Below are 24952 nucleotides of genomic sequence, written 5' to 3' on the forward strand. Positions count from 1 at the left end.
GTACATGCCTTTAATCCCAGCACTTGGGAGGCAGAGGCAGGCAGATCTTTGTGAGATTGAGGCTAGCCTGGTCTACATAGTGGATAGAGAATCCAGGCCTGCTGCAGCTACAGGGAGACCCTGCCTCAAAAGAAAAAAAAAATTATAAAGATATTTTTTATTTTTATTTTTGGGGCAGGGTTCTTGTTTGGTCTTTTTTGAGACAGGGTCTCCCTGTAGCCCCAACTGGCCTGGACTTCATAGACCAGGCTGGCCTTGAACTCACAGAGATCCACCTGCCTCTGCCTCCCAGGTGCTGGGATTAAAGCCATGTGCCACCATGCCCGGCCAAAGATGTATTTTTATTTTGTGTGTATGAGTGTTTTGTGTACTGTGCATATGCATATGTGGTACCATGTGTGTGTGCTTGTTGCCTGTGGAGGCCCAAAGAGAATATTGAATGGCTTGGAGCTAGTTATATATATATATGGCTGTGAGCTGCCGTGTGGGTTCTGGGAATGGAACTAGAGTCCTCTGCAAGAGCAGTAAACTCTTAATTGATGAGCCATCTCTCTGGTTCCAAATCATATGGCATTTTTTGTTGTTTGTTTTGACACAATCTTAATATTATGTAGCTGGCTGATGTGAAATTTGCTGAATAGACCAGGTTGTCCTGGATCTCTCAGAGATCTGCCTGCCTCTGCCTCCCACTGGGATTAAAGGTGTGTGCCACCATTCCTGGCCAAGTCATGTGTTTTTGTTTCGGGATTGGGGTTTGCAAAGTTCTTTGGGCTGTTTATTTGAATTAATGTGCTACCATTTTTCTACTTACTGTTTTTTTCCCTTGGAAAAGACCTTCTGGTCTTAGATTCTGCAACTTTTTAAAAAAATTTTATTTATTATTTTTATTTTATGTGTCTGAGTGTATTGCCTGCATGTATGTGAGTGTACCTGTGTCATGCAGTGCTACGGAGGTTGGAAGAGGGCTTCAGATTCTGCTGGAACTGGAGTTAAGGACGGTTTGTTAGCTGCCATGTAGGTGCTAGGAATCAAACGCGGGTCCTCTGCAAAAGTGGTCAGTGCTCTTAACCACTGAGCCATCTCTCCAGCACCAGATTCTGCAACTTTCATCAGTGAAATTTAAATGGAATTTTAAGTTCCATATGACTAGTACATGAGAGACTGCCATTACTATTTGAAACTCTGCCTTTGTTGGTTAGTCTTCCTTAGAATCAGGAGGATATGCTCTTGAATTTTATGTAAAATGGTAGACTTTCCTTGATTTGAATATGCTGAGAGAAGCTAGTCAGAGTTCTTCTGCAGCCTTTGTCCTACTCAACACCCCTATTTTATTAAGATGTATTGCACCCCTGGGTTGTATTGTAGGATGTAGGTTGTGGGGATCTTCTTTTCCCCCTGCCTCTTTGCCCGTGGTGGTTGAATTGGAACCCAGGGTCTTACATCTGCCAGGCAAGTACTCTTTCCACTGAGCTACACCCCCAGCTATTTTGAGGGTTTTTGTTTTACATTTTATTTATTTATTCTTAATACCATATTTTATGTGTTTGAGTGTTTTATCTGCATATAAGTGCACCATGTGCTTGCAGTGCCCTCAGAGGCCAGAAGAGGGTGTTGGATCCCCTGGAACTGGAGTTTTGGGTGGTTGTTAGCCACCATGTGAATCTAGGTTCTCTGGAAGAATAGCAAATGTTTCTCTCTAGCCCTGTTTTGTGTGTGTGTGTGTGTGTGTGTGTGTGTGTGTGTGTGTGTGTGTGTGGTGGGGGTGGGGAAGAACACCTGTGGAAGTTGGTTCTCTCCTTCCATTAAGTGGGTCCCATGTCAGTAGGCTCATTGGGACGTGCCTTTACCCATTGAACCATCTCACCAGCCACTCTCTGAGTTTCTTAAAGCATAATTCTTTGGCTACCACCACATACAAGACAGTGTGACGTTTCCCTCCCTGACCACAATTCTTCATGATGCTTTACAGTGCACCTTTACCCCCACAAGCATGGATTTGTCTTCTATCCCTCCTAGAGGTTTTCGCTTTCTCATATGTGAAAGTTTTTTTGTTTGCTTCATGATCTGTCATTGTTAATTTATATAGCTGAACTGATTTTATTGTTAAGGAACCAAATCTTCCTTGATTACACATACAGTATTATAATCTAAATATCTTATAATCAGATAAATGTTAATTTTAATATAAACATTTAAAATGTTAATTTTAATATAAACATTTAAAATGTTAATTTTAATATAAATGCTAACTTAAGAGTTTTTCTTCCTTTCTTTCGCTCTGCCTCTCTTCTCTCTCCCCTTCCCCTTCCCTTCCCTCTTTTCTCCCCTCTCTCTGTCCCCCCTTTCTCTCCCCCCATTTCTCTCCCCCCCTTTTTCTTTCTCCCCTTTCTCTCCTTTCTTTCTCATTCCAGATTTCTTTTGATGGAATCTATGCAAACATGAGGATGGTTCATATCCTTACATCAGTTGTTGTAAGTTATCTAGTTACTTCTTTAAAGATCAGTAAGTTCATGAAGTTAAATCATAGACAAATGATTCTTAAAGTGTTTGCAGCTGATGGTGTTTTATACAATGTTAGGAGGGACAGAAATACTTTAGTATTGCAATTTATAGTATAAACTTTAGAATAGTACCTCCTGTAGAATTTCAGGAGTGCAACATACTGTTAATGTGTATTTAATTCTTATTATTCTGTCAGTGGGCACCTAAAAATGAATGAGGCTTTAAATATAAAATGAAAACATCTGTTTGATGATATGATAACATTGTTTATCAAAAAAAAATGTGTTTTCTAGGGATCGAAATGTGAAGTACAAGTAAAAAATGGAGGTGTATATGAAGGAGTTTTTAAAACTTACAGTCCTAAGGTAATTTTTACCCTTTGATTAGTATAAATTAACTATGTATGTTTGTGTCACTTCCTGATTGTGTCTACTATAGTTCTGAGCTGAGTAGGTAATTTGCAGTTGAGTTTGTGAGATGGGATTCCTTATGGAGAGTGTTTTATGCTCATTGTTTTACCTGGTTTAATAACCACTTGTTTACTCTCTTTTCAAATTCTAATTACTTCAACGTCTAGTTTGTATTCTTGTGAAGATTTTTATGTGCTTATGATATGTAACCATTTTCTAACATTGTAAGCTAGAAAAGAGATGTGGTGGTGTGTTTTCTCCCTTTTTGTTACTATTAACGTACTTCAGATAAAATTACTCTATTACTATAGAGACCAACTTTAACATTAGAGGATTTTTGGATGATGCATTGAATGACCGGTCACATTTCTGTACAAAGGACATGATTGTCAACTCCCTTGAGATAATTATTTTTGCCAAAAGCATAAAAATTAATGCCTTCATGAACTAAGATATTCCTGTAAATAGTATTTAGTGTTTTTAAATACTGTATTTTTCATTTTAGTGTGATTTGGTACTTGATGCTGCACATGAGAAAAGTACAGAATCCAGTTCGGGCCCAAAACGTGAAGAAATAATGGAGAGTATTTTATTCAGATGTTCAGACTTTGTTGTGGTACAGTTTAAAGATATGGATTCCAGTTATGCACGAAGAGGTGGGCTCTAGTTTTCTAAATATACCTTCCTAAATCACCGCCCTGGCTTAATAGACTCATCCCAGCATTGATAAGGCAGTCATACAGAAGGTTTTTTGTTTGTTTCTTTTCTTTTTAGACAGAGTCTTACTATATGACTCTGATTGGCCTTGAACTCATGATCCTCCTGCCTCTGTCTGCCCAGAGCTGAGATTGTACACGTTTACTTTCATGCCTGGGAATGACATCTAAAAAAGAAAGATACACATATTTTCTAGAATAACATGATTAAACCAAGAAAAATGGGAATGGTAATGCATTTATAAAAATATTTCAAATTTCAGAAGAAAATAACTTGGTGCTTTTAGTGGCATTAAATAATAGCTTGTAAAGCCAGTGGTGGCTCACATCTTTAATCCTAGCATTTCAGAAGCTGACGCTGGTAGGATCAAAAGTTCAAGGGCAGCCTGTGCTATATAGTGAGATTATCTCAAAGGAACAAAAAACTATTCAGACTATGGTAGTGAATTTTGAGAATTTAAAGAAATTAAAGGCAAGTATATTGCTAAACTTTGTCCTGTTACAAGTGCTCATAGAAGAAGAGAGTATCTGGGGCTTATTGCCCTTTATTTGGGGAGCATGCTGTGCAGTGTTAGGTATTCTGTAGCACTGGGAAAGGAGCTTTGTAGTTCGCACATTCTTGAATTGTAGATTGTAATTCACTGCAATTGGATTTTCATGGCTTAGTCTATGCTAAAAGCTATTTGTGTTTTGGGACTGATTCTTCCACACTAAAACTTGGAGGAGCAGGAAGCTACAGCCTTTCTCATAAGGAGAGTCTTTACTAGTCAGCTCTGCTGTCTTAGTGATAGCAGTGTGGGTACCCTGAAACTTTTTAAAAATGTTTATGATAGTATCTGTCTGATTTTGTGTCTCTCCAAATGTCTTTGTCTTTGATTCATAACTCTTGTTTTAAGAACCCTTTACTGACACAAGGAGTCGAATCGTTTTTTTTCAGTTGTTACCTTTAGGGTTACTCTTGTTTATGCCTTGGAATACCAAATTATTTTATTTATGGTTCTGAAAGATTCTGTGTTTTTAAATTTAAAAAATTGACTTTGGTCATAAAAGGGAAAATCAAATTTCATTTAGTGTGATAGTACTCAGAGAAGAATGTTGGCTATAACAGAAACAATGCCCTACTCTGTTGTATTCTAAGCCATTTTAAGACTCCTTTATAGCATGCTTGCTTTTGTAGTACTAAGGATAAGTGTAGGACATTGTACATGCTAAGGGCGCATTCTACCACTGAACCACGCCCTTCTCAGTCCTAATTATGTTTTCTTTTTGCCGTACTGAAGATCAGCCCATGGCCTTATACATGCCAGGCAAGTGTTTAGCTAATAAGTCCCATCCCCTGCTCAGGTTTGTTGTTTTGTGTTTTAAGACAGGGTCTCATGTAGCCCAGATTGATCTTCACCTCTAAAGCCAGAAGGACCTTCAACTTCTAATCTTCCTGCCCCCACCTCCCTAATACTAGGATTAGAGGTGTGTTGCAGATTTTATGTGGTGTTAGGAATCAAACCCAGGGCTTTGTGCATGCTAGGTGAATACTCAGCTGTATCTCAACTGAGCCCCATCCTCCTTTTAAAAAAAAAAAAAAAAGAAGACAGTCTTCCTCTCAGCTGGCCTTGATTTCACAGACATCTGCTTGCCTCTGTCTCCTGAGTTCTGGGACTAAAGTTCATGGTCAGGAGCTAGCTAGTGTTCTCGTTCTCTCTCTCTCTCTCTCTCTCTCTCTCTCTCTCTCTCTTTCTGTCTCTTTCAGCAGGATAGCTGTGTAGTATAGGTTGGCTTTGAGGTTGCTATGTACCCCAGGCTGGCCTCAAACTCTATCCTTTTGCCTCAGCCCTTGGAGACCTAGGATTACAGGAATATGCAACCACAAGTGGCTATTAGAAGAGGCTTTTTGCTTTGTTTTGATTTATGGTTCCATGGCCTTGATCGTGCTGGTTGTTGTTCAAATGGTGAATAGGCATTTCTCAAATAAGAGAAAGTAAATACTAATTTTAAGTAGTTTTTAATAGTACCATTCTTTATTCCTTTTTGAAATAAATGTCTTTAATATTTACCATTGTATCATGTCTTCATTTGTCAGGCAATTTGGGTTTACTCTAGAATACCAAGAAAATGCAGATGATAGGAACAGCGTTCAACTGTTCAATATACTTATAAGGGGAGGGATACTTTTTACTATGTATTAACATTGTAATTTTCCTTAGACAATATTGAAGTAATTTCTGGTATTTTGTTTTGAGACTGCATTACTTTAGTAAATTATATAATTTATGTCTAATGTATTTTAGTTTTTTGGTACTAGGCATGAATCCAGGATCTTTTTTTTTTACTAAACTTGAGCCAGGCTCATGTTCTCTTTCATGTTGTCTCTTTCCCTCTCTCCCTATCCCCTCTCTTTCTCCAGGCCCCTGTTCTCCCCACTTCACTGTGTGTCTGATTGCGTATACCTGTGTGTGTATGGAGGCCAGAGGTGGTGGTCCTCAGGAGTCGTCTTCCTTGTTTTTGAGACAAGGTGTCTTACTATGACTTGGGGCTCATAGGTTAGGCTAGGCTAGCTGGTGAGCAGACTTCAGTGATCTGCTTATTTCTGCCTTCCCGGTGCTTGGATTACAAACAAGTACAACCATCCCTGACATTTTACATGGGTGGTAGGGATTGAGCTCAGGTCCTTATGCTTGCATGGCAAGCATTTTACTAACTGAGCCATCTTTCCAGCCCATGAGCCAGAGTCTTTGAATCAGCCTGGATGAGGGTCTGGGCATGTGATTCTGGGATACACGTTGGAAAGAGCTGTGTTCCTCCAGAGCTTGGAGTGGCTTTGCTCTTTCCTTGCCTCACAGTGCCCTTTCTGTCTTATCTCATAAGTCCTTGCTGAGGGTATTTTAGACCTTGAAAGGATAGATGGATTGGGGTTCTCAGGGATTAACAGATGTGAATGACCAATAAGACATGTAGTGTGATATCATAACTTCCTGAAAGCATAAGGGGATGCATTCTTCCTGGAGCTTCCATCTTCATGATTTTCCTATGTAACATTACTGTCACATCCCCAGGTTGCTAGATGTGGGCATGGTGGCTTACACCTATAATCCCAGTACTCAGGAGGCTGGGGCAGGAGGGATTTTGAGTAATGCCACCATGTTCTGTCTGTAAAGATTGGATTTTAATTGGAAAATTAGCTCTCCCCCTTCTTTTTCTGATTGATTTTTATATGTGTGTGTTTGTCTGTGTGAGTTTGTCATATGTGTGGGTGCCTGTGGAAGGCCAGAAGAGGGCATTGGACCCCCTGGAGTTGGAGTTACAGATGGTTATGAATCATCTAACATGGGTGCTGGGAACTGATCAGTTTTGCTCTTAACTGTTAGCCACTTCTCCAGCCCCCTCACTCAGCATTTTATTAGATACTCATATTTGCACAACAGCAAGCAGGGGACTGACCCAGCCCCTACTTTTATTTTTCTTCCTCTTCATTTTGCCTTCTATTTTTAGAACATTTGTCTGTTTGTCTTGGAATTGGTCTGTCTCTACTTGCTTTTTATCTTTCTGGTATCCCCGTCTAATCTGCTTTTCCTTCTCTTTGCTCTTCTTGTTGCTCCCTGCCCCCACCGCCGACTTTTTTCTTCTACCCTAGTCCTTGGTGATCTTTTGTTGTATTGTTCTTTATTTTATCTTTTTTTTATTTTATATGTACGAGAGTTTTACATGCGTGTATGTAAGTGCCCTGTGTATGTGCGATGCCCACAGAGGCCAGAAGAAGGCCTTGGATCTCTTGAAACATGAGTTAGGGATGATTGTTAGCTACCATGTGGGTGCTAGGGACCAAACCCAGGTCCTCTGCAAGAGCAGCCAGTGCTCTAACTACTGAGCTATTTCTCCAGTCCATGTTCTTATTTTGATTATTCTTACTCAGCTATGTTCTGTTTTTGTAGCTTCTTTTCTTGCTTGTCCCTCATGCTCCTGCTTACTGCTCCATGCTTTTTGTAGTTTTCTTAGTCAGCTTAGGGAGCAGACATCAGCTAAAATATTCACTAGTACTCTAAATTTTATTGTAATAGAGCTGTGTATGCTTATGTGTTGGTTGCAACTGCTTTTCTGCTGTAGAGCTAGAGGTCAGAAGTTAGGCAGTATGCCATGCATATATATACCTTATCTGACTTTTGACAGGAAAGCTTGCCAACTCTTTGGCCTAAATCATTTTCCTTTGGCATTGGAGCCAGTAAGAGTTGATTTAAGTCAGGCATGGTGGTACACGCTTTTAGTCCCAACACTTGGGAGAAGAAGCAGGTGGATCTCTATGAGAGCAAGTCCAACCTGATTTCCATAGCAAGTTCCAGGCCAGCTGGGGCTACAAGGAGATCCTGTCTCAAAAAACAAACAAACAAACAAACAAAAAACCCAAAGACAAGATTAAAAAAAATTATATATATATATGGCTGGAGAGATGGCTCAGCTATTAAGAACTCTTGACAGCTCTTGCAGAGGACCAGGGTTTGAATTGTCAGCACCCACATGGCAACTAACAGTCATCTGTAACTTCAGTTCCAGGGTTCCATGGGATCCAACACTCTTCTGACCTCCGTGGGCATTGCACAACATGGGAGCACTTAATTACATGCAGGCAATACACTCATAAACATAAAATAAAAAATAATAAAATATTTTTTTTAAATACATGCTATTCTGGTTTTGGTGAAATAACAGAACCTGCTTTATCTCTAATCTCATAGTTCTGCACTCATACTTGTTCTAGTATGACATGTAGAATCTCAGTTTCTTATTTATGGCTACTCTAATTGGAAGCCACCTAAAGAATCACCTTTGATTATCAGGCCTTTTGTCACATGTAGTAAAAAATGTAAAAAGTAATGCGCAAATGGGTTAGTGAAAATTATCTCTCTTGGTAACTAGTCCTTCCCACCCCAGCTACAAATTTAATTCTCTTTTCTTTGGTTGTAGTGGAAGAGTAATTAAACTTACTTGTCCACACATTCATGATGTCCTTTTTCCTACCTTGACTTTTTAAAAAAATGTTTTTTCAAGTGTATGTGTATGTATTTGTGTGTATGCGTGTGTGGTTGCCAAGACCAGAAGAGGGTATTGGATCCCTTGGAGCTGGAGTTTTAGGCAGTTGTCAGCTTCCTGGTGCTTGTGCTAAAAACCAAAACTGTCCTCTGCAGGAGCAGCAAGTGCTCTTAACCACTCAGCTGCCTCTTTAGCCTTCCACCTTGATCTTTTATTTGACTTTTATTTATTGTGTGTGTGCATGATATGTATGTTTATATGTGGTATTCAGTGCATGTGTTCCAAAGCCCACATGTGGAAGTAAGAGGACTACTTGTAAAAATTTTTATTTATTTATTTTTAAAATATTTATTATTTTGCTAGGCATGGTGGCGCACGCCTTTGATCCCAGCACTTGGGAGGCAGAGGCAGGCAGATCTCTGTGAGTTCAAGGCCAGCCTGGTCTACATAGTGAGTTCCAGGACAGTCTCAAAAAGACCCCCCAAAAAAAATTTATTTTTTTTCTTATGTGTATGTGTGTATCGCCTGCATGTATGTGAGTGCACCTGTGTCGTGCAGTGCTGTGGAGGTCAGAAGAGGGCTTTGGATTCCCCTGGTTCTGGACTTAAGGATGGTTCGTAGCTGCCATGTGGGTGCTGGGAATCGAAACTGGGTCCTCTGCAAGAGCAGTCAGTGCTCTTAACCACTGAGCCATCACTCCAGCCCCCAAAATTATTTTATGTGTATGAGTGAGTATATTACCTGCATGTATGTAAGTGCACCTGTGTTGTGCAATGTCCAGGGAGGTCAGAAGAGGGCGTCAGATTCCGTAAGAAGACTACTTTTGAGGGACTTTCTCCTTTCATTGTGGTTCTGAGAATTGATCTCGGGTTGTCAGTCATGGGTAGCAAGTGCTTTTACCTGCTGAGCCATCTCACTGGTCCCTACCTGTGTCTGGACTCTTGAATCTCTTCTATTCTGAAAACTACTCAAGTCCCTCTTTTTTGAAAATAATACCTTCAAGCTAGGTCTTTTTTGAGTCATTCTGTCTTTACTACTGCATTTGATCTTGTTTAAATTTCACCCAGTATCTGCACTGGACTGCTTTTCTTCTGCCCTTACATGTGCTTGTGCTCCACAATTCATGTACGTTCATAGTTTTACATTATGTGTAAGCCCCACCCTAGTACCCAGGTCTCTGCTCTTACCAGATTATATGGCAAATACATTTCTTCCCTGTATATATTGAATTCTTTATGTTTGGATAGTGTCTATTTTTGTTTTTAGGGACAAAATCCCACTCTGTAGCCCAAACTAGCCTTGAACTCTTAGTAACTTTCCTGCTTCAGCCTCTGGAGTGCTAAGATGGCAGGCATGAGCTGCTATAAGTGGTTTGTCTTTGTTTTAATTCTTATGACCTATCACAGTGTTTTAACTCATAAAATGAGCTCATAATGTTTTTTGAAATACATGAAATTTAGTCTCCTAAATGTGTATAAGGCCTGTGTATATGTGGGTGCACCTGTGTTGTGCAATGCCTGCGAAGGTCAGAAAAGGGTATCAGATCCTGTGGAACTGGAGTTAGAACAGCTATTAGCTGCCATGTGGATGCTGGGAACTGAACCCACGTCCTCTGCAAGAGCAGTCAGTGCTCTTAACCACTGAGCCATCTCTCTAGCACCCTAAAGCATTTTTAAAAGCAGTGAGATAGAAAAATTCTGCAGATTCTTTCTGTTTTGTACTGTTGTGGTTGATTTCTTGTTCTGATAAAGAGGGCAAGGCCTCTTCCTGAGAGCTTTTTTGAAGGGCATTATACATTTTCAAAATGGAGATACTCTGTTCTGTATTTTTCATGTGTATACTCAGATCAGAGCAATAACTTTGCATTTGTTAAAAATAAGAAAGGTAAAATTGAAAAAACAAGGAAGGCTAGATAGGGTTGTGCCAGCAATGGCTAGTAGTGAGACCCTGTCTTAAAAAAACAAAAGCAGGGCTGGGTGTGGTAGCACACACCTTTAGTCCTAGCACCTGAGAAGCAGAGGCAGGCAGATTTTTGTGAGTTCAAGGCCAGCCTGATCTACATAGTTCCAGGCCAGTTGGGGCTACAGGGAGACCTTGTCTCAAAAAGACAAAAATAATAAATTAAATAAATAAATAAATAAATAAATAAATAAGCATAGCAACAAGCAGCTAGCTGGGCTTAGTGCTTGCCTGTGATCTTCCAGAGGCAAAGGTAGGAGATTCCTGCAAGTCTGAGGCCAGCTTGGGGTGCATGAGTCTATTCTGCTTGGTAAGACTGTGTCTCAAAAAACAAAACAATTACCCCCCCTCCATTCTGTAGTATAAAATACTTTGGGGAGCTGGAGAGATGGCTCAGTGGTTAAGAACACTGGTTCTTGCAGAAGACCCGGGTTCAAATCCCAGTATCCACATGGCAGCTAACAACTGTTGTAACAGGGGACCTGACAGCCTCTTCTGTCCTCTGTGGGCATTGCATGACACTGGTGCACTTATCTACGTGCAGGCAATACACATAAAAATAATAAATAAAATATTAAAAAAATATTTTTGAAGTAAATGAGTTTGTTTGTTTGTTTGTTTGTTTTTTGTCTTTTTGAAGCAGGGTCTCCCTATAGCCCCAAGCTGTCCTGGAACTCACTTATGTAGTAGACCAGACTGACCTTGAACTCACAGTGATCCGCCTGCCTCTGCCTCCCAAGTGCTGGGACTACGGGCGTGTGCCACCACACTCGGCTGAAGTAAATGAGTTTTTAAATTTTTTTATTGAATTTATGTGTATGTCATACAGAACTTTTTTTTTTTTTTTTTTGTATTTTTGAAACAGGGTCTCCCTGTAGCCCCAGCTGTCCTGGAACTCACTATGTAGACCAGGCTGGCCTCAAACGCACAAAGATCCACCTGCCGCTGCCTCCCAAGTGTTGGGATTAAAGGTGTGTGCTACCACGCCTGGCCATACAGAACATCTTGATCATCTTTATACTTCCTTCCCCATTGACCCTCTCCCATAGCCCCTCACTGAATTTCATGCATTCTGTCATTGATATTAAGGCCTTTCGAGTCAAGTTAGTGTCCCCAAATGTCCCTCGCTGCAGGTTCATCCACTGAGATCTAGTCAGCCTATCTAGAGCCCCTCCCTTTAAGAGAAGATCAGCTCTTCTCACCCAACAGTAATCGGCTGCCAATAGTTCTTTGGCTAAGGTTGTAAGGTTGGGGCTTACTGCCCATTTCCATAGTTCTGTGCTGGAATTTTGTCTGCTTGGACTTGCATGGATCTTGTACATGCTGACACCATTGCTGTAGACTTATGTGAGCAAGGTCCTAGGAGCCTGTAAGACTGTATTTCCATATGGTCATGCACCTCCTCCCCTGGCTCTTAGAAACTTCCTGACCCTTCCTCTTCAATGGTCTTTTAGCCCTGAGTGGGTAAGTTTTGATATAGGAGACCTGTCCAAGAACCCATACTCTGTAGACTCTTTTTTTGATGTTTTGTTATTTTTATTTTATGTGCATTGGTGTATTGCATGCATGCATGTAAGTGCAACTGTGTCATGCAGTGCCCGCAGAGGTCAGAAGAGGGTGGCAGATCCCCTGCAACTGGAGTTACAGATGGTTGTTAGCTGCCATGTGGGTGCTGGGAATTGAACCTGGGTCCTCTGCAAAAGCAGCCAGTTCTCTTAACTGCTGAGCCATCTCTCTAGCACCCCGTACTCTGTAGACTCTTATTCTCTGTGCTTTGGCCATCTGTGTCCTTTTGTGTTCATGGACCTCTGTTGTGTCCAAGAATGAACCTGAGTCTTCTGCAAGAACAACCAGTGTTCTTAACCACTGAGCCATCTCTCCAGCCCATGATCCATATTTAGCACATAGTAAGAAATTATATTTGTCTGTGGATGTGACAGTAAGGTTTTCTCAAAGATCTATGACCTCTCCAGCCATGCATATTTGGCTATGTTTAGTACCATACATGAGTTCCCTCTTATTGAATGAACTTTAAATCCAATTAGGTAGCTTTGATTATTCCCAATGTAAAAGTGCCACTTCTGCCCCAATATAGTTTGCTGTGCCAGTTGTGGTTATTAGGCCTTGAAGCTGGGGTTGGACCATTGATTGATATTCTCCCTTAGCAGCTTGCATAGTGAGCAAATAATATAAAACTAGTATTAGTACTGGGAAAAGTAAAGTGGCCCTATCATTTTTCATATATTTAATTTAACAAAATTACATTTATTATTTACTTTGTCTATCTGTGTGTGTATACATGTACTTGTGGAGATCAGAGGAGGACAACTTTCAGGAATTGGTTCTTTCTACTTACCACATGGGTACCTAGAATGGAACTTAAGTTGTCACGGTTGGTGGCACATGTCTTTACTTACTGGCCTTTTTTTTCTTGGAACATACTGTGTAGACCAGGCTGACCTTGAACTCACAGAGATCTCTGCCTATCTCTCTTGAGTGCCTGGATTAAAGGCATGTACCACCACACTTGCACCCCCCCCACCCCGACACTTTTTAAAGGTAGGGTCTTTGTCCCAGCTTCTGATCTGGTGATTGAACCCAGGAATCCTGCATGCTAGGCAAAGTACTCTACCAGCTGAGCTCTACTCAAATCCTGCATGCTAGGCAAAGCACTCTACCAGCTGAGCTCTACTCAAAACCCTTGCTCTGTCTGGGTTCAGTGTCTAGCATTGCAAAAACAACAAGAATAATAATTTTAAAAGTTATCAGAGTATCTCTGTGAGTTCCAGGCCAGCTGGGGCTACTGGGAGACCCTGTCTCAAAAAAGACAAAAAAAAAAAAAAACCACAAAAAAACAAAAAAAAAAAAAACCACAAAAAGTTATCAGAGTAGATTTGGATAAATTGAGAAATTTGTTACAATTTGAATGTTTTATACTGTAATGTTAATTCTCGGTAATTGTGTAGTCTCTAAAGATGGTAGCTTCATTGATGTGATTTACAACTATATGAGTTTGTATATTAACAGAAATTATGAAAATTTTTTTTTCTTCAAGAATAACTGACGGAGGACTTTCTCTTTAAAAAGACTTGCCTTAAAGTGAATTAGAGCTAAAACAATTTTTTTATTGACAGAGAATCGAGAATCCAAAAGAGAAGAAATTCATAGGAGCATTCCATTATGTATAGTAAAGATGACATTTCACATCTGCTGCCAGGACAGATGATTAGCAGCTGGTGTTTGGATAACATTGTGGAGAAATAAGTTCCTACTTTATATTGATTGCCAAAATCTAAGTAGACGAAAATGATGTATAGAAAAAATTAGAAATGCTAGAGCACATCTTTAATTTGTATACTTTTGAGTAGGGAAGAACTTTTTTTTTTTTTGGTATTTTTGAGATAGGGTCTCCCTGTAGCCCTAGCTGTCCTGGAACGTACTATGTAGACCAGACTGGCCTTGAACTCAAAGCTCACAGTCTGGCCTTTGCCTCCCGAGTGCTAGAATTAAAGGGGTGGGAAGAACTTTTATAGGCATAATCATTAAAGCAAAAAAAAAAAAAAATCTGTCTTTTAATTTTTTCATTGAATTTTTGTGATTCTCATACAGTATAATTTGATGGTGTTTAGCTCTCCTCCCCTATTGCACTTCCCCTTATTGCCCACCCCTGCTTTATTTAATGTACTCTAATTTATTTTATATATGTAGCAGCCTATGGTCTGATTTGTGTCCCCAAATGTCCTTCAGTGTAGGTCCATTTACTGGAGTCTGGTTAATCTGCCAATAGTTCCATCCCTGTGAGAGACTCTCCCCCTCCCAGCAGCCATCAGTTGCCAAAAACTCCTTAGGTTGAGTTGAGATTTCTTACCCATTTCCCTTTTGTCTATGCTGGGATTTTGTCTTGTTTGTGCTTGCATGGGAATTGTGCATACTGTGAGTTCATGTGTGTAACCACTTGTCTAGAAAGCTGTGTTTCCTTGTAGTCATTCACCACCTGGCTTTTACAGTCTTTTTGCCTCCTCTTCTGCAATGATTCCTGAGCCTTAGGACGCAGAATTTTGAAATAGGTGTTCTATTCATGGATAAGCATTCTGTAGCCTCTTGTTCTCTGCACATTGGCTAGTTGTGGGTTTCTGTATTAATCACCATCTGCTGCGTAAGAAAACTTCCTTGGTGAGAATTGAGAGATGCATTCATCTTCGGTGTAGAGGTTGCATTAAAGGTGTGTCACTTAATGTTACGTGTCTCATAGACACTTACTCTCTCCATTTGACCAGGCGTGTAACTCCATAATATCTAGAATACATTAAGAAATTACAGTGGTCTAGGCATGTGGCAAAAGTACATTTTTCTTTAGGATCTATGACTTTTTAAAAAATTGAATTTTTATGTATTTCATATAGAACATCTTACTCATCTTTATACCCCCTTTCCCATTGGCACACTCTCATAGCCCCCCCCCCACTGGATTTTATGCATTCTGTCATTTGTGTTAAGGCCTAGCAAGTGAAGTTAGTATCCCCAGATACCCCTCAGTGCAAGTTTATCCATTCAGGTCTAGAGAGTTTATCTAGAGTCCCTCCCTTTAATAAAATAAGCTCTTCCTCACCCCATAGTAATCAGCTACCAATAGTTCTTCTCTAAGGTTAATGTCTGCTGCCCATTTCCACAGTTCTGTGCTTCCTTTTTGTCTGATAAGAGTTTGCATGGGTCTTGTGCATGGTTGACACCATTGCTGTAGGTTCATATGAGCAGGGTCCTGGAAGCCTGTAAGACTCTATTCCCATATGGTCATGCACCTCCTCCCTGGCTCTTAAAATCTTTCCATCCCCTCTTCTGCAATGGTCTCTGAGCCCTGGGTTTGTGGAGTTTAATATGAGTCCTATCCAAGGGTCAACACTCTGCAGACTGCTCTACTAAATGAAATAACACAGACTCAGAAAAACATTTGTGGATCCTAGCATCAAATCCTTTTATGTGAGTACATATCCTGATGTAGCTGCAGGAGCCAGGAAAATGGAAAGGAACTGGGGAGATAAAGGGAAAGAAGTGCCTGAGAGAGGCATAGTAGGAGACAGATGTTCCTAAGGGGGTGTCTTAGTCTCTTCTTCATTGCTGTGACAAAACACTCTGAGCACTACCAACTTGGGGAGGAAAGGGTTTATTTTTCTTACATCTCCTGGGTCACAGTTCATCAGGGAGCCCAAGGTAGGAACTCAGGGCAGAAACCTGGAAGCAGGAGCTGGAGCACAGGCCATGGAGGAATGCTGCTAACTGGCTTGCTCTCTTGGCCCCTGCTCAGTCTGCTTTCTTAGCAACACAGGCCTACCTGCCCAGGGGTGGCACCACCCACAGTGGGCTGGGCCCTCCCACATTACTAATCAAGAAGATGCCCTTCAGACATGGCCACAGGCCAGTCCAATGGAGGCAATTCCCCAATTGAGGCTCCCTCAACCCAGGTGTGTCAAGTTGGCACTAAAGCTATCCAGCACAGGGGGAAATGGGTAAAATGGGGGTACTTAAATGGGAGAGGGAAAGGGGTGGTTATATAAGGAACTATGGAAGTGAAGGGGAAGAAGGAACTCAAGAGAGGGGACCAGAGGAGACAGGTATTACCAAAGGAGAAATGGGGAAAATGGGGATACTTTAACTGGGAGGGCATGGAGAGGGTTAGGCAGGGAGAGAGAGAGGAGAGATAAATAATGCCTAGCTAGTGTAAGAAACCAGAGGGGGTCATACTATTCCAAAAACTTACTGAAGAATTACACATACAATATCTCTATATGAGTCCATGTGTATAGCTGAAGGCTATATAACAAGAAGCAGTGCCAGATAGGAGAAACCTTCTTTGAGAGTTGTTAGCCAGTATAGTCCAGGAGACTTCCAAAATTACACAGACTATTGCCACAGCCCTTGATTGCCTCCCAGAACTTGAAGCTAAGACCCTGTTGTTAAAGATAGTGGTCGGATTAAAGATGTGCACTACCATCCTAGCTCTCATAGTTTTGGAGTACTCTATGCAAGCTGCTAAAGGAGAACATCAATTAGTGGTCCATCCTCAGCTTTAAAAGGCCTAATAACCACAACAGGGCCTGGCACAGGAGAGAGGAGAGATCATAGATCTTAAAGAAAACCCCAAGGCTGTCATAACCCTAGACAAATATTTTTGTTTGTTTGCTTGGTTGGTTGTGTTGTGTTGTTTTGTTTTGTTTCGTTTTGTTTTGTTTTTTGGTCTTTTTGAGACAGGGTCTCCCTGTAGTCCCAGCTGGCTTGGAACTCACTATGTAGACCAGGCTGAACTTGAACGCACAGAAATCTGCCTGCCTCTGCCTCCTGAGTGCTGGGACTAGTGGGCCACCACTCCCAGCCAGAGAAGCTTTTTTTGCAGCAGGTGGAAATGATCACGGAATTGTACAGCTGGTCACACACACAGATTATCTGTTAATTGGCCAACCTTAACTGACACATCTACCATGCAACCTCTACAACTAAGGCACATGCAACCTAGTGGAACAAGGGATATAGAGAATATTAATGCATATCTCAACTCCCATCATTGAAGCTCCCTTACACAACAGAGGGCCATGAACATAGAAGGACAAGTGGTCAAACGTAGAGAATAAAAGTCTGCACAGTGTGTGTCCTTGAACAGGAGTTCTATATTAAAATTCTAACTATGAAATGTTAATGACTTACACTTTAGAAGACCTGCTAGAAACTGGGAAAAATTAGCCGGGTGTGGTGATGCACACCTTTAGTCCCAGGCAGAGGTAGGAGGATCTTTAAAGTGAGTTCGAAGCCAGCCTGGTCTATATAGCGAGTTCCAGACCAGCTAGGGCTATAGGGAGATCCTGTCTCAAACCAAGACCAAAAAAGAAAAAAAGCAATTGGGAAAAATTGAATAAATGTTCTACACAAAGAAAGGTCACATATTTTATTACTAACCAAAGAAACAGTTTCAAAGCACTGGAATGTAAGTTTTTGTCTTTGACCTTGCTAGACGATAAAATGCAAGTTTACTGCTGCTGGTTATAGTGAGGGAATTGTAAGACACACGCCCACATAGGAGAGAACTGATTTCTGCAAGTTATCTTTTGGTCTTCACACATGTGCCATGCACATGTTTGCCCCTCCCCCCATAAATTAATTAATTAAATTAAAATTTTTTTTGAGTCTCTTTGAGACAGTCTCCCTGTAGCCCAGCTGGTCTGGAACACACTGTTTGGACCAGGCTGGCCTTGAACTCACGGAGATCTGCTTGTCTCTGCCTCCCAAGTGCTGGGACTACAGGCATGTGCCACCACACCCGGATATAAATTAAATAATTTTAAAATGAAGAACACAATGATTTGGTTGGTTGGTTTGGTTTAATTTGCTTCTGGCTAGAAAACTGTAGAATGTTTTGCTGTTTTGTCCTTTATGCCTACAGGTGGTAGGTGGTATTTGGAGGGTTAGCAAAGGCCCTCCCCCTGACTTCTCCCTTTTCCTAGGAGCACCTGCTCAGGAAAGTGCTTCCTCAGGCAGAGCCTTTAGCACTGCTGCTTTCCATCTGCCAGCCATGCACTTTTGAAGCTCCTGTCCTAGAGATTTCTTGCTTCCATAAGCTCTAGCCTACAGCTCAGTTTTTCTTTGCTAAGTCTCTGGTTTCTTCCTTATCTGATAGATTTAATTTATGTGGTAGAATGAACACATGTATTTTACAGAGGTGACAATAAAAAAGTAAATGCTGTTCTGATAGAGGATCCTAGTGTTTTCCTCATAGTTAGATTGTAATGACCCGTCTTATCTCCCACTATTATTTTCCCCCTGTATTAGCCACCTTCTACTATGACAAGTTATCATACAGAAACAACTTAAATGGAGGAATTATTTAGTTTGACTCATGTGCCCGCAATGTAATTGTTTGGCTCTGTGGCCTTCATAGAACACCATCGCAGCAAGAGAGTGTGGTAAGGAAGCAGAAAGGGAAAATTCAGGAAGGGGCAGGGCAAGATAGTTCCAAGGACACATGCCTAGTAACCTAGTTTTTCTAATTAGGTACTACCTCCTACCACTTCCTTATAATGCCATCATAATACATCCAGGGATTAACTCATTAATTCAGAACCATTGGGAGGTAATTGTCTCTGGAAATGCAGTCAGAGACATACGTAGAGGTATGCTTTTCTAACTACAGTCAGAGACATACATAGAGGTATGCTTTTCTAACTACTGTTGTCTTTCTTAATTTAGTCAAGTTCATTATCGAGATGAACCATCACACTGTGTTTTCAAGTGGGTTTCCCTTTGAGTCTCTACAAATGGATTACAGTCTTTATTTCTATGTGTCATTTCCCCAGTGTGCTTCGTGTCTGCTATAAAATCTAAATCATACTCTTCTTAAGGAATTAGTAAGTTTGAATCTTGTAGTTTTGAAGTACTTGATTTTTGATTTTGTTTCAGAAAGGGCTTTGCTATGAAGCCCAGGCTAGTCTGTTTTACATGTGCATAGTTTAGTTATCTTAAGCATCATCTGTTGTAAAGACTGTTTTCATAAACATGATTTTTTTTAAGTGCTGGAGAGATGGCGCAGTGGTTAAGAGCACTACATGCTCTTTCACAGGACCTGGGTTCAGTTCCTAGTATCCACGTGGTGACTAACAACTGTCTATAACTCCAGTTCCAGGATATCTGATACCCTCTTCTTAACCTCTGTGGGAATTACACACCATGGGTGCACTTACATATATGCAGGCAATACACTCATACACGTAAGATAAAAATAATAGATAAAATATTTTTAAAAGTGTCTTCCCAAGGGCAGGAGGGACAGTGTATCCGTTAAAGGCTAAGAACTAAAACATGAAAAGTGTCTTCCCATTACACGCTTTAGTAACATTATCTAAAATGAAGTTAATATAAAATTAAAGATTTATGAATTCCCAATTCTATTTGGTAGTTCTCTATGCTTGCTTTCCAGTCAGAGCTGATGTATCTTGATTACTGTGCTATTATAAGTTTTGGATTTAACAAGTACCAGTCCTTAAACTGGACTCTTCAAAATTGTTTTGACTATTCTGAGTTCTTTTGTGTTTCTCCATGAATTTTAGGATTGTTTGTTGCTTTTCACAGCTAGGATTTTGATAATGATTACATTAAGTCTGTAGTTCAAGTTAGGGGAGTACTGCCATCTTAATAGTATTGTCTTCCAAGAACATGAGATATCTTTTTAGTTATTAAGGTCATCTCCAGTTTCTTTTAGAAATGTTTTGCAGTGTTGAAAGTAAATGGTTTTTAAGCTTCAAATCTTTTTTTTTTCCACATTTTGGGTTTTGAGATGTTCTTTCTACTTAGTCTAGTCTGGCCTCAAATTCACTTGCCTCACAGCCTTTAAAATGCTGGGACACCACATGCATGCCTGTTTATACTGCTTTATTCCTTTATTCTTTGAATTCTGTTAGGCAATTTTTTTTTCTACAGGGACTCATTTTGTAGCCTTGGATCCTTTGTACTTCTGCCTCAGTATTTCATTTTTAAATTGGAGCACTATTGTTTTGATATCTTTATATGTAATTATTGTATGTGTTTCTTTAGACTCTTAGAAGCATAGACAATGAAATTTGAAGGCCTCAGGTTAGGAGAGTGTCTACTTTTGGTACCCACTGAAAACCATAGCTGTTTATGTAGATTTTTTTTTTTTTTTTTTTTTTTTTTGGGTCTTTTTGAGACAGGGTCTCCCTGTAGCCCCAGCTGTCCTGGAACTCACTATGTCGACCAGGCTTGTTTTGAACTCACAGAGATCCTCCTGCCTCTACCTCCCAAGTGCTGGGATCAAAGGCATGCGCCACCATGCTTGGCCTGTAGATCTTTTTTTAAAAAATTGCTTTTATTTTATGTGTCTGAGTGTATTGTTTGCATATGTAAGTGCACCCGTCATGCAGTGCCTGTGGAGATCAGAAGAGGGCGTCAGATCCCCTGGGACTGGAGTTGCAGATGGTTGTTAGCCTCCATGTGCTTGTTGGGAATTGAACCCAGGTCTTTTGCAAGAGCAGCCAGTGCTCTTAACCACTATCTAGCTCTGCAGATCTTTTTTACCCTCTTCCACCATCTCCCTCCTTTATTCACAGGAGGATCCTTTCTTTGTATGTCTTAGACAGTATGGGCTGCCTTATCCCATGCCTGGATTCCCAGAGAGCTTCTGTAGACAATTCAGAGCATCAGTGAATTTGGATGGAAAAAATTACAGCTTTATTTTACTGAACATTCACTGAAATTTAACATTTTTTCCATAATAAATGTAGGTAATAAACCAGTAGTATCTACAGCATAAGTGACAGAAGGAATCATCTTATAGACCCGTTTCATATCACGTGTTATAGGCATTTCAAATTACCAGTATTCTTATCACCTCTTTCAAGTTACAGCAGGTCTTAGATTGATTGTTGTAGCTTATTATTTAGTGCCCTAATAAGTATATGTATTACTGGGTCAAATTTTATATTTGACTTTTTAAAAAATTATTTTATTTTATGTGCATGAATGTATTGCCTGCATGTATGTGAGTGCACCTGTGTCATGCAGTGCCGTGGAGGTCAGAAGAGGGCTTCGGATTCTCCTGGAACTGGAGTTAAGGATGGTTCGTAGCTGCCATGTGTGTGCTGGGAATCAAACCCGGGTCCCCTGCAAGAGAGTCAGTGCTTACCACTGAACCATTTCTCCAGCCCCTATATTTGACTTTTAAAAACATTTAAATATATTCAGAATATGGGCTAATTTGCATCCCCCTGATGCTTAAGGTCCATAGGATTTTTAAAAAATTACCCAAATTCAGAGACTTCTGAGCCTCATCTTCCTGCAGTCTCTTTTTTTTAACCAGTCTTAACTGCTGCTGTACCCTTCATGTTATTGTTCTATCTGTATAGTGTTTCTTGCCTCCACTTGTTTATGCTGTCTTTTAATATTACTCTATACTACATGTATGCTCATAGTATGTAAATTTAGTTAGATGGCTAATAAAAGATAACCACCCCCCCACCCCCACCGCCCGGACCTACTTTCCTAGGAAAGCTTATGGCTTTGAGTACTGCAGAGAAAGTTTACATTTGGCCCTCAACTCCTAGGCTCTGTCAGTCCTCTTGATTTAGGCCATTCAAGTAGCCTGGCTATAGTGTGCCACCACACTCACCTTATATACTGTGTGACTATGTCGGGGGAAAGGGATTGAAACCAGGGCCTTGTGCATGAATGAAGTTGAAATATATTATTTGTAAATTCAGTATTTTGTAATTTATTAATAAATTTTTAAGTATTCATAAGTTTCATAATTTATGTTTTAAAATATTTTTGTTTTGTGTGTGCATATACCATGACATGCTTGTGGAGGTCAGGGGACAATTTGCAGGAGCTGGTTCTCTTCCTCCACCATGTTGGTAATAGGGATCGAACTCAGAGAGACAGACTTGGATGTTGGAGCTCTTGCCCACTGAGCAATTTTGCCAGCACCAGTTCCATAATTTAAAAAAAAAAAATCGTTTTTTTCTTGGGCAAGTTGGAGTGGGTCTTTTGTGTTTTGTTTTTCTACCCCTTGCCTTTTTGAGGCAGAGTCTCACTCTATAGCCAAGGGTGGCCTGAAATTCACAGGCATTTGGGGGAGGCAGATAAGCCCATATTCTGAATGTAGCCCAGGCTAACTTGAGTTAGATTGGTGAGCCACCATGTCCGGTGAAGTTTGAATGATTTCTTAGGGGAACAAGAATATTTAATTAACCTTTCCTGAGTTAAGAGGTAGGAGATAGACATTTCCTTCTGACCACCACCAGGTGGCATCAGTGATCCAAAATGCATAATTGCTAGCCTGATTGTAGGGGCAGCTTAGAAGTGAGGGAAATAAATAACATTTTTCCCCCTTCTAGTCAAATTGGATGTTTCTAAGATAGGCAGTGAGGCACAGAAATAGTTAAATCTTTATTTTCTTCTTCATCTGGTAACTTCTGTTTCTCCTTTTCCTTTCTGTGCCTAGTTCCTTCAGAAACAGGTAACATTTGTCTGCCATTTACTTCATGTTATTGCATCTTGCTCTTTTACAGTGTTTCTTGCTGTCTATAGACAATATAGAAAATTGCGATACTTTTCAGTTAGGGCATGGACATAGTTTGCATGTAAATTCTTGTAATTGCAACTAGTATGTCATGAGGATTCCTGATTGCTAGCAGTGACACTTAAAAATCCAAGCATTTGCTGTTAATAAAATGTCTAGTAGTTGATTTTGCAAATGTAGTTCAGTTTTCAGTAGTGGGTAATAGTGTGGAACATAGTACTCAGATCTGCTTCCTTCTAGGTCATAAGACTATGTCCTCTTTTTTTAAAAATATTTTTTGTGTTATTTTTATTTTATGTATATGAGTGTATTACCTGCATGTAGGTAGGTGCTCTCGGGTCATGCAGTACCCACGGAGGTCAGAAGAGGGCCTTGGATCTCCTGGAACCAGAGTTACAGATGGTTGTTAGCTGCCATGTTAGGTGCTGGGAATTGAACCCGGGTTCTCTGCAAGAGTAGTCAGTGCTCTTATCCACTGAGCTATCTCTCCAGGCCTGACAATACCCTTTCTCTCTCTTTCATTTTTCTTTTGGTCTTTTTGAGACAGGGTCTCCCTGCAGCCCCAGCTGGCCTGGAACTCTCTATATAGACCTGGTTGGCCTGGAACTCCCAGAGATCTGCCTGCCTCTGCCTCCCAAGTGCTGGGATTACAGGTATGCCACCATGCCCGGCAACAATACCCACTTAATACAACCTCAGTTGTAGACAGCCCAGTGAGTTTGTCTCAGTGACATTTTTTCTGCATATTCTTTCCCTCCTTCCGTGCTGTCTCCTGGGTAGGGTCTTTTTTTGATGCTATTGAGAATCATAACACAAAAAAGTAGTTAAGGCTTATGAATTATTATGGTCCCTCCCCTCCCAAATTTGGTACTTTGGTTTTTTTGTAATGAGGTTTTTCTGTAGTCCAAGTTCCAAGTGGCCTGGAATTCTCTATACAGACCAGGCTGACCTCCATTTCAGAGATCTGCCTGCCTTGGCCTCCTGAATGCTGGCCATGGTGGGGCTCATATTTGATTGTTTTGAGAGGAGCCTTTGGCTCAGCCTTAAATCTTTTTAAGGTTGTTGTCTTCCTCTCTCAACACACAATGAGAAAAATTCCATTTAGATCAGGTGTTGTGGTACATATTTTTAGTCCTCATGAGGCTGAGGGTAGATAATCTCAAGTTCTAGGCTGCCCTAGAACTTGTGGCTCTGGAAGAAATTTTTTCAATATATGTTACTGAATTTTTGTGCATTTCATATAATACGTCTTAATCATATTTAGATCCCCTCCTCTATCATAGCCCATTTTTATGATTTAACTTTAGAAAAAGATTTACTATTTTTCAATTACATGTTTATATATATGTATGTGTATGTCTGTGTATGGTTATTTTTACATCAGTGTAAATGCCTGAGGAGGCCAGAGATGTTGGAAACCCCTGGAGTTGTAGTTACAGGTGGTTGTAAGCTGCCCAACATGGGTGCTAGAAACGGAATTCAAGTCCTCTAGAAGAGCAGTATATGCTTTTAACCCTGAGTTATCTGTTCAGCCTCATTATGCTAACTTCTATCACCTCCTTTTTTCTTTTTTGGGACAGGGTCTTACTGTACTCATTATATGATAACCCTGGCTAGCCTGAAACTTGCTATGTAGACCAGGCTAAACTTCAAACTTGCAGTGATCCTTCTACCTCTGCCTCTGTCACGCTGGGACATAAAACCCAGCTCTGAACTTCAGTTTCTTGAGTCGAAGAGAAGTTAAGTTTTATGCTGCTTCTATGTCAATAAATGTTTTATTCACTTAAACGTAGACTTTCCAAAAACTAGTGATTTAGTCATTAACAGGATTTTATATATAAACAATACTGCAGCTTTGTTAGAGGTTAAACTGACTGGTTCTAAATACCCTGCAGTGGCCTTTTGTGTTCCTGGTTTATTTTAATTAAAGGAATCTCGAGATCCTAATGTAAATTATCTTCTGTTTTTATTGGAGTCTTATTTCTGGAAACATGGGTAAATTAATTTTAAAAATTGAAAATTTTTTTTTTGTGTGTACACATATAGGCACATGAATGCAGGTCCCTGCAGAGGCCAGAAGAAAATGTCATGTCCCCTAGACCTGAAGTTATAGGCAGTTGTAAGCCACCCAACATGGGAATTATGCCAGAGCAGCGCCAATTCACACACCCCATCTTTGGAATTATCTCTTTCCTTTCCTTTCCTTTCCTTTCCTTTCCCTTCTCCCTTCTCCCTTCTCCCTTCTCGTCCCCTCCCCTCCCCTCCCCTCC

General features: G+C 40.4%; 1 protein-coding gene across 7 annotated transcripts in view; it reads left to right on the top strand.

Annotated features, from left to right (window-relative positions):
• The window catches only part of Atxn2 (ataxin 2), a 118810-nt gene that overhangs the window by 27599 nt on the left and 66259 nt on the right, over nucleotides 1-24952 (top strand). For all 7 annotated transcript variants that reach the window (XM_029570609.1, XM_029570610.1, XM_029570607.1 and 4 more), the window contains 3 exons: nucleotides 2412-2471; nucleotides 2796-2867; nucleotides 3418-3568. In XM_029570609.1, coding sequence (XP_029426469.1) covers nucleotides 2439-2471; nucleotides 2796-2867; nucleotides 3418-3568 — 256 coding nt within the window. In that variant the 5' untranslated portion in view covers nucleotides 2412-2438. The remainder of the gene's footprint in view (nucleotides 1-2411; nucleotides 2472-2795; nucleotides 2868-3417; nucleotides 3569-24952) is intronic.

This window comes from Nannospalax galili, unplaced genomic scaffold, assembly GCF_000622305.1.
Source record: "Nannospalax galili isolate Female #2095 unplaced genomic scaffold, S.galili_v1.0 scaffold120, whole genome shotgun sequence".
NCBI classification, from domain to species: domain Eukaryota; kingdom Metazoa; phylum Chordata; class Mammalia; order Rodentia; family Spalacidae; genus Nannospalax; species Nannospalax galili.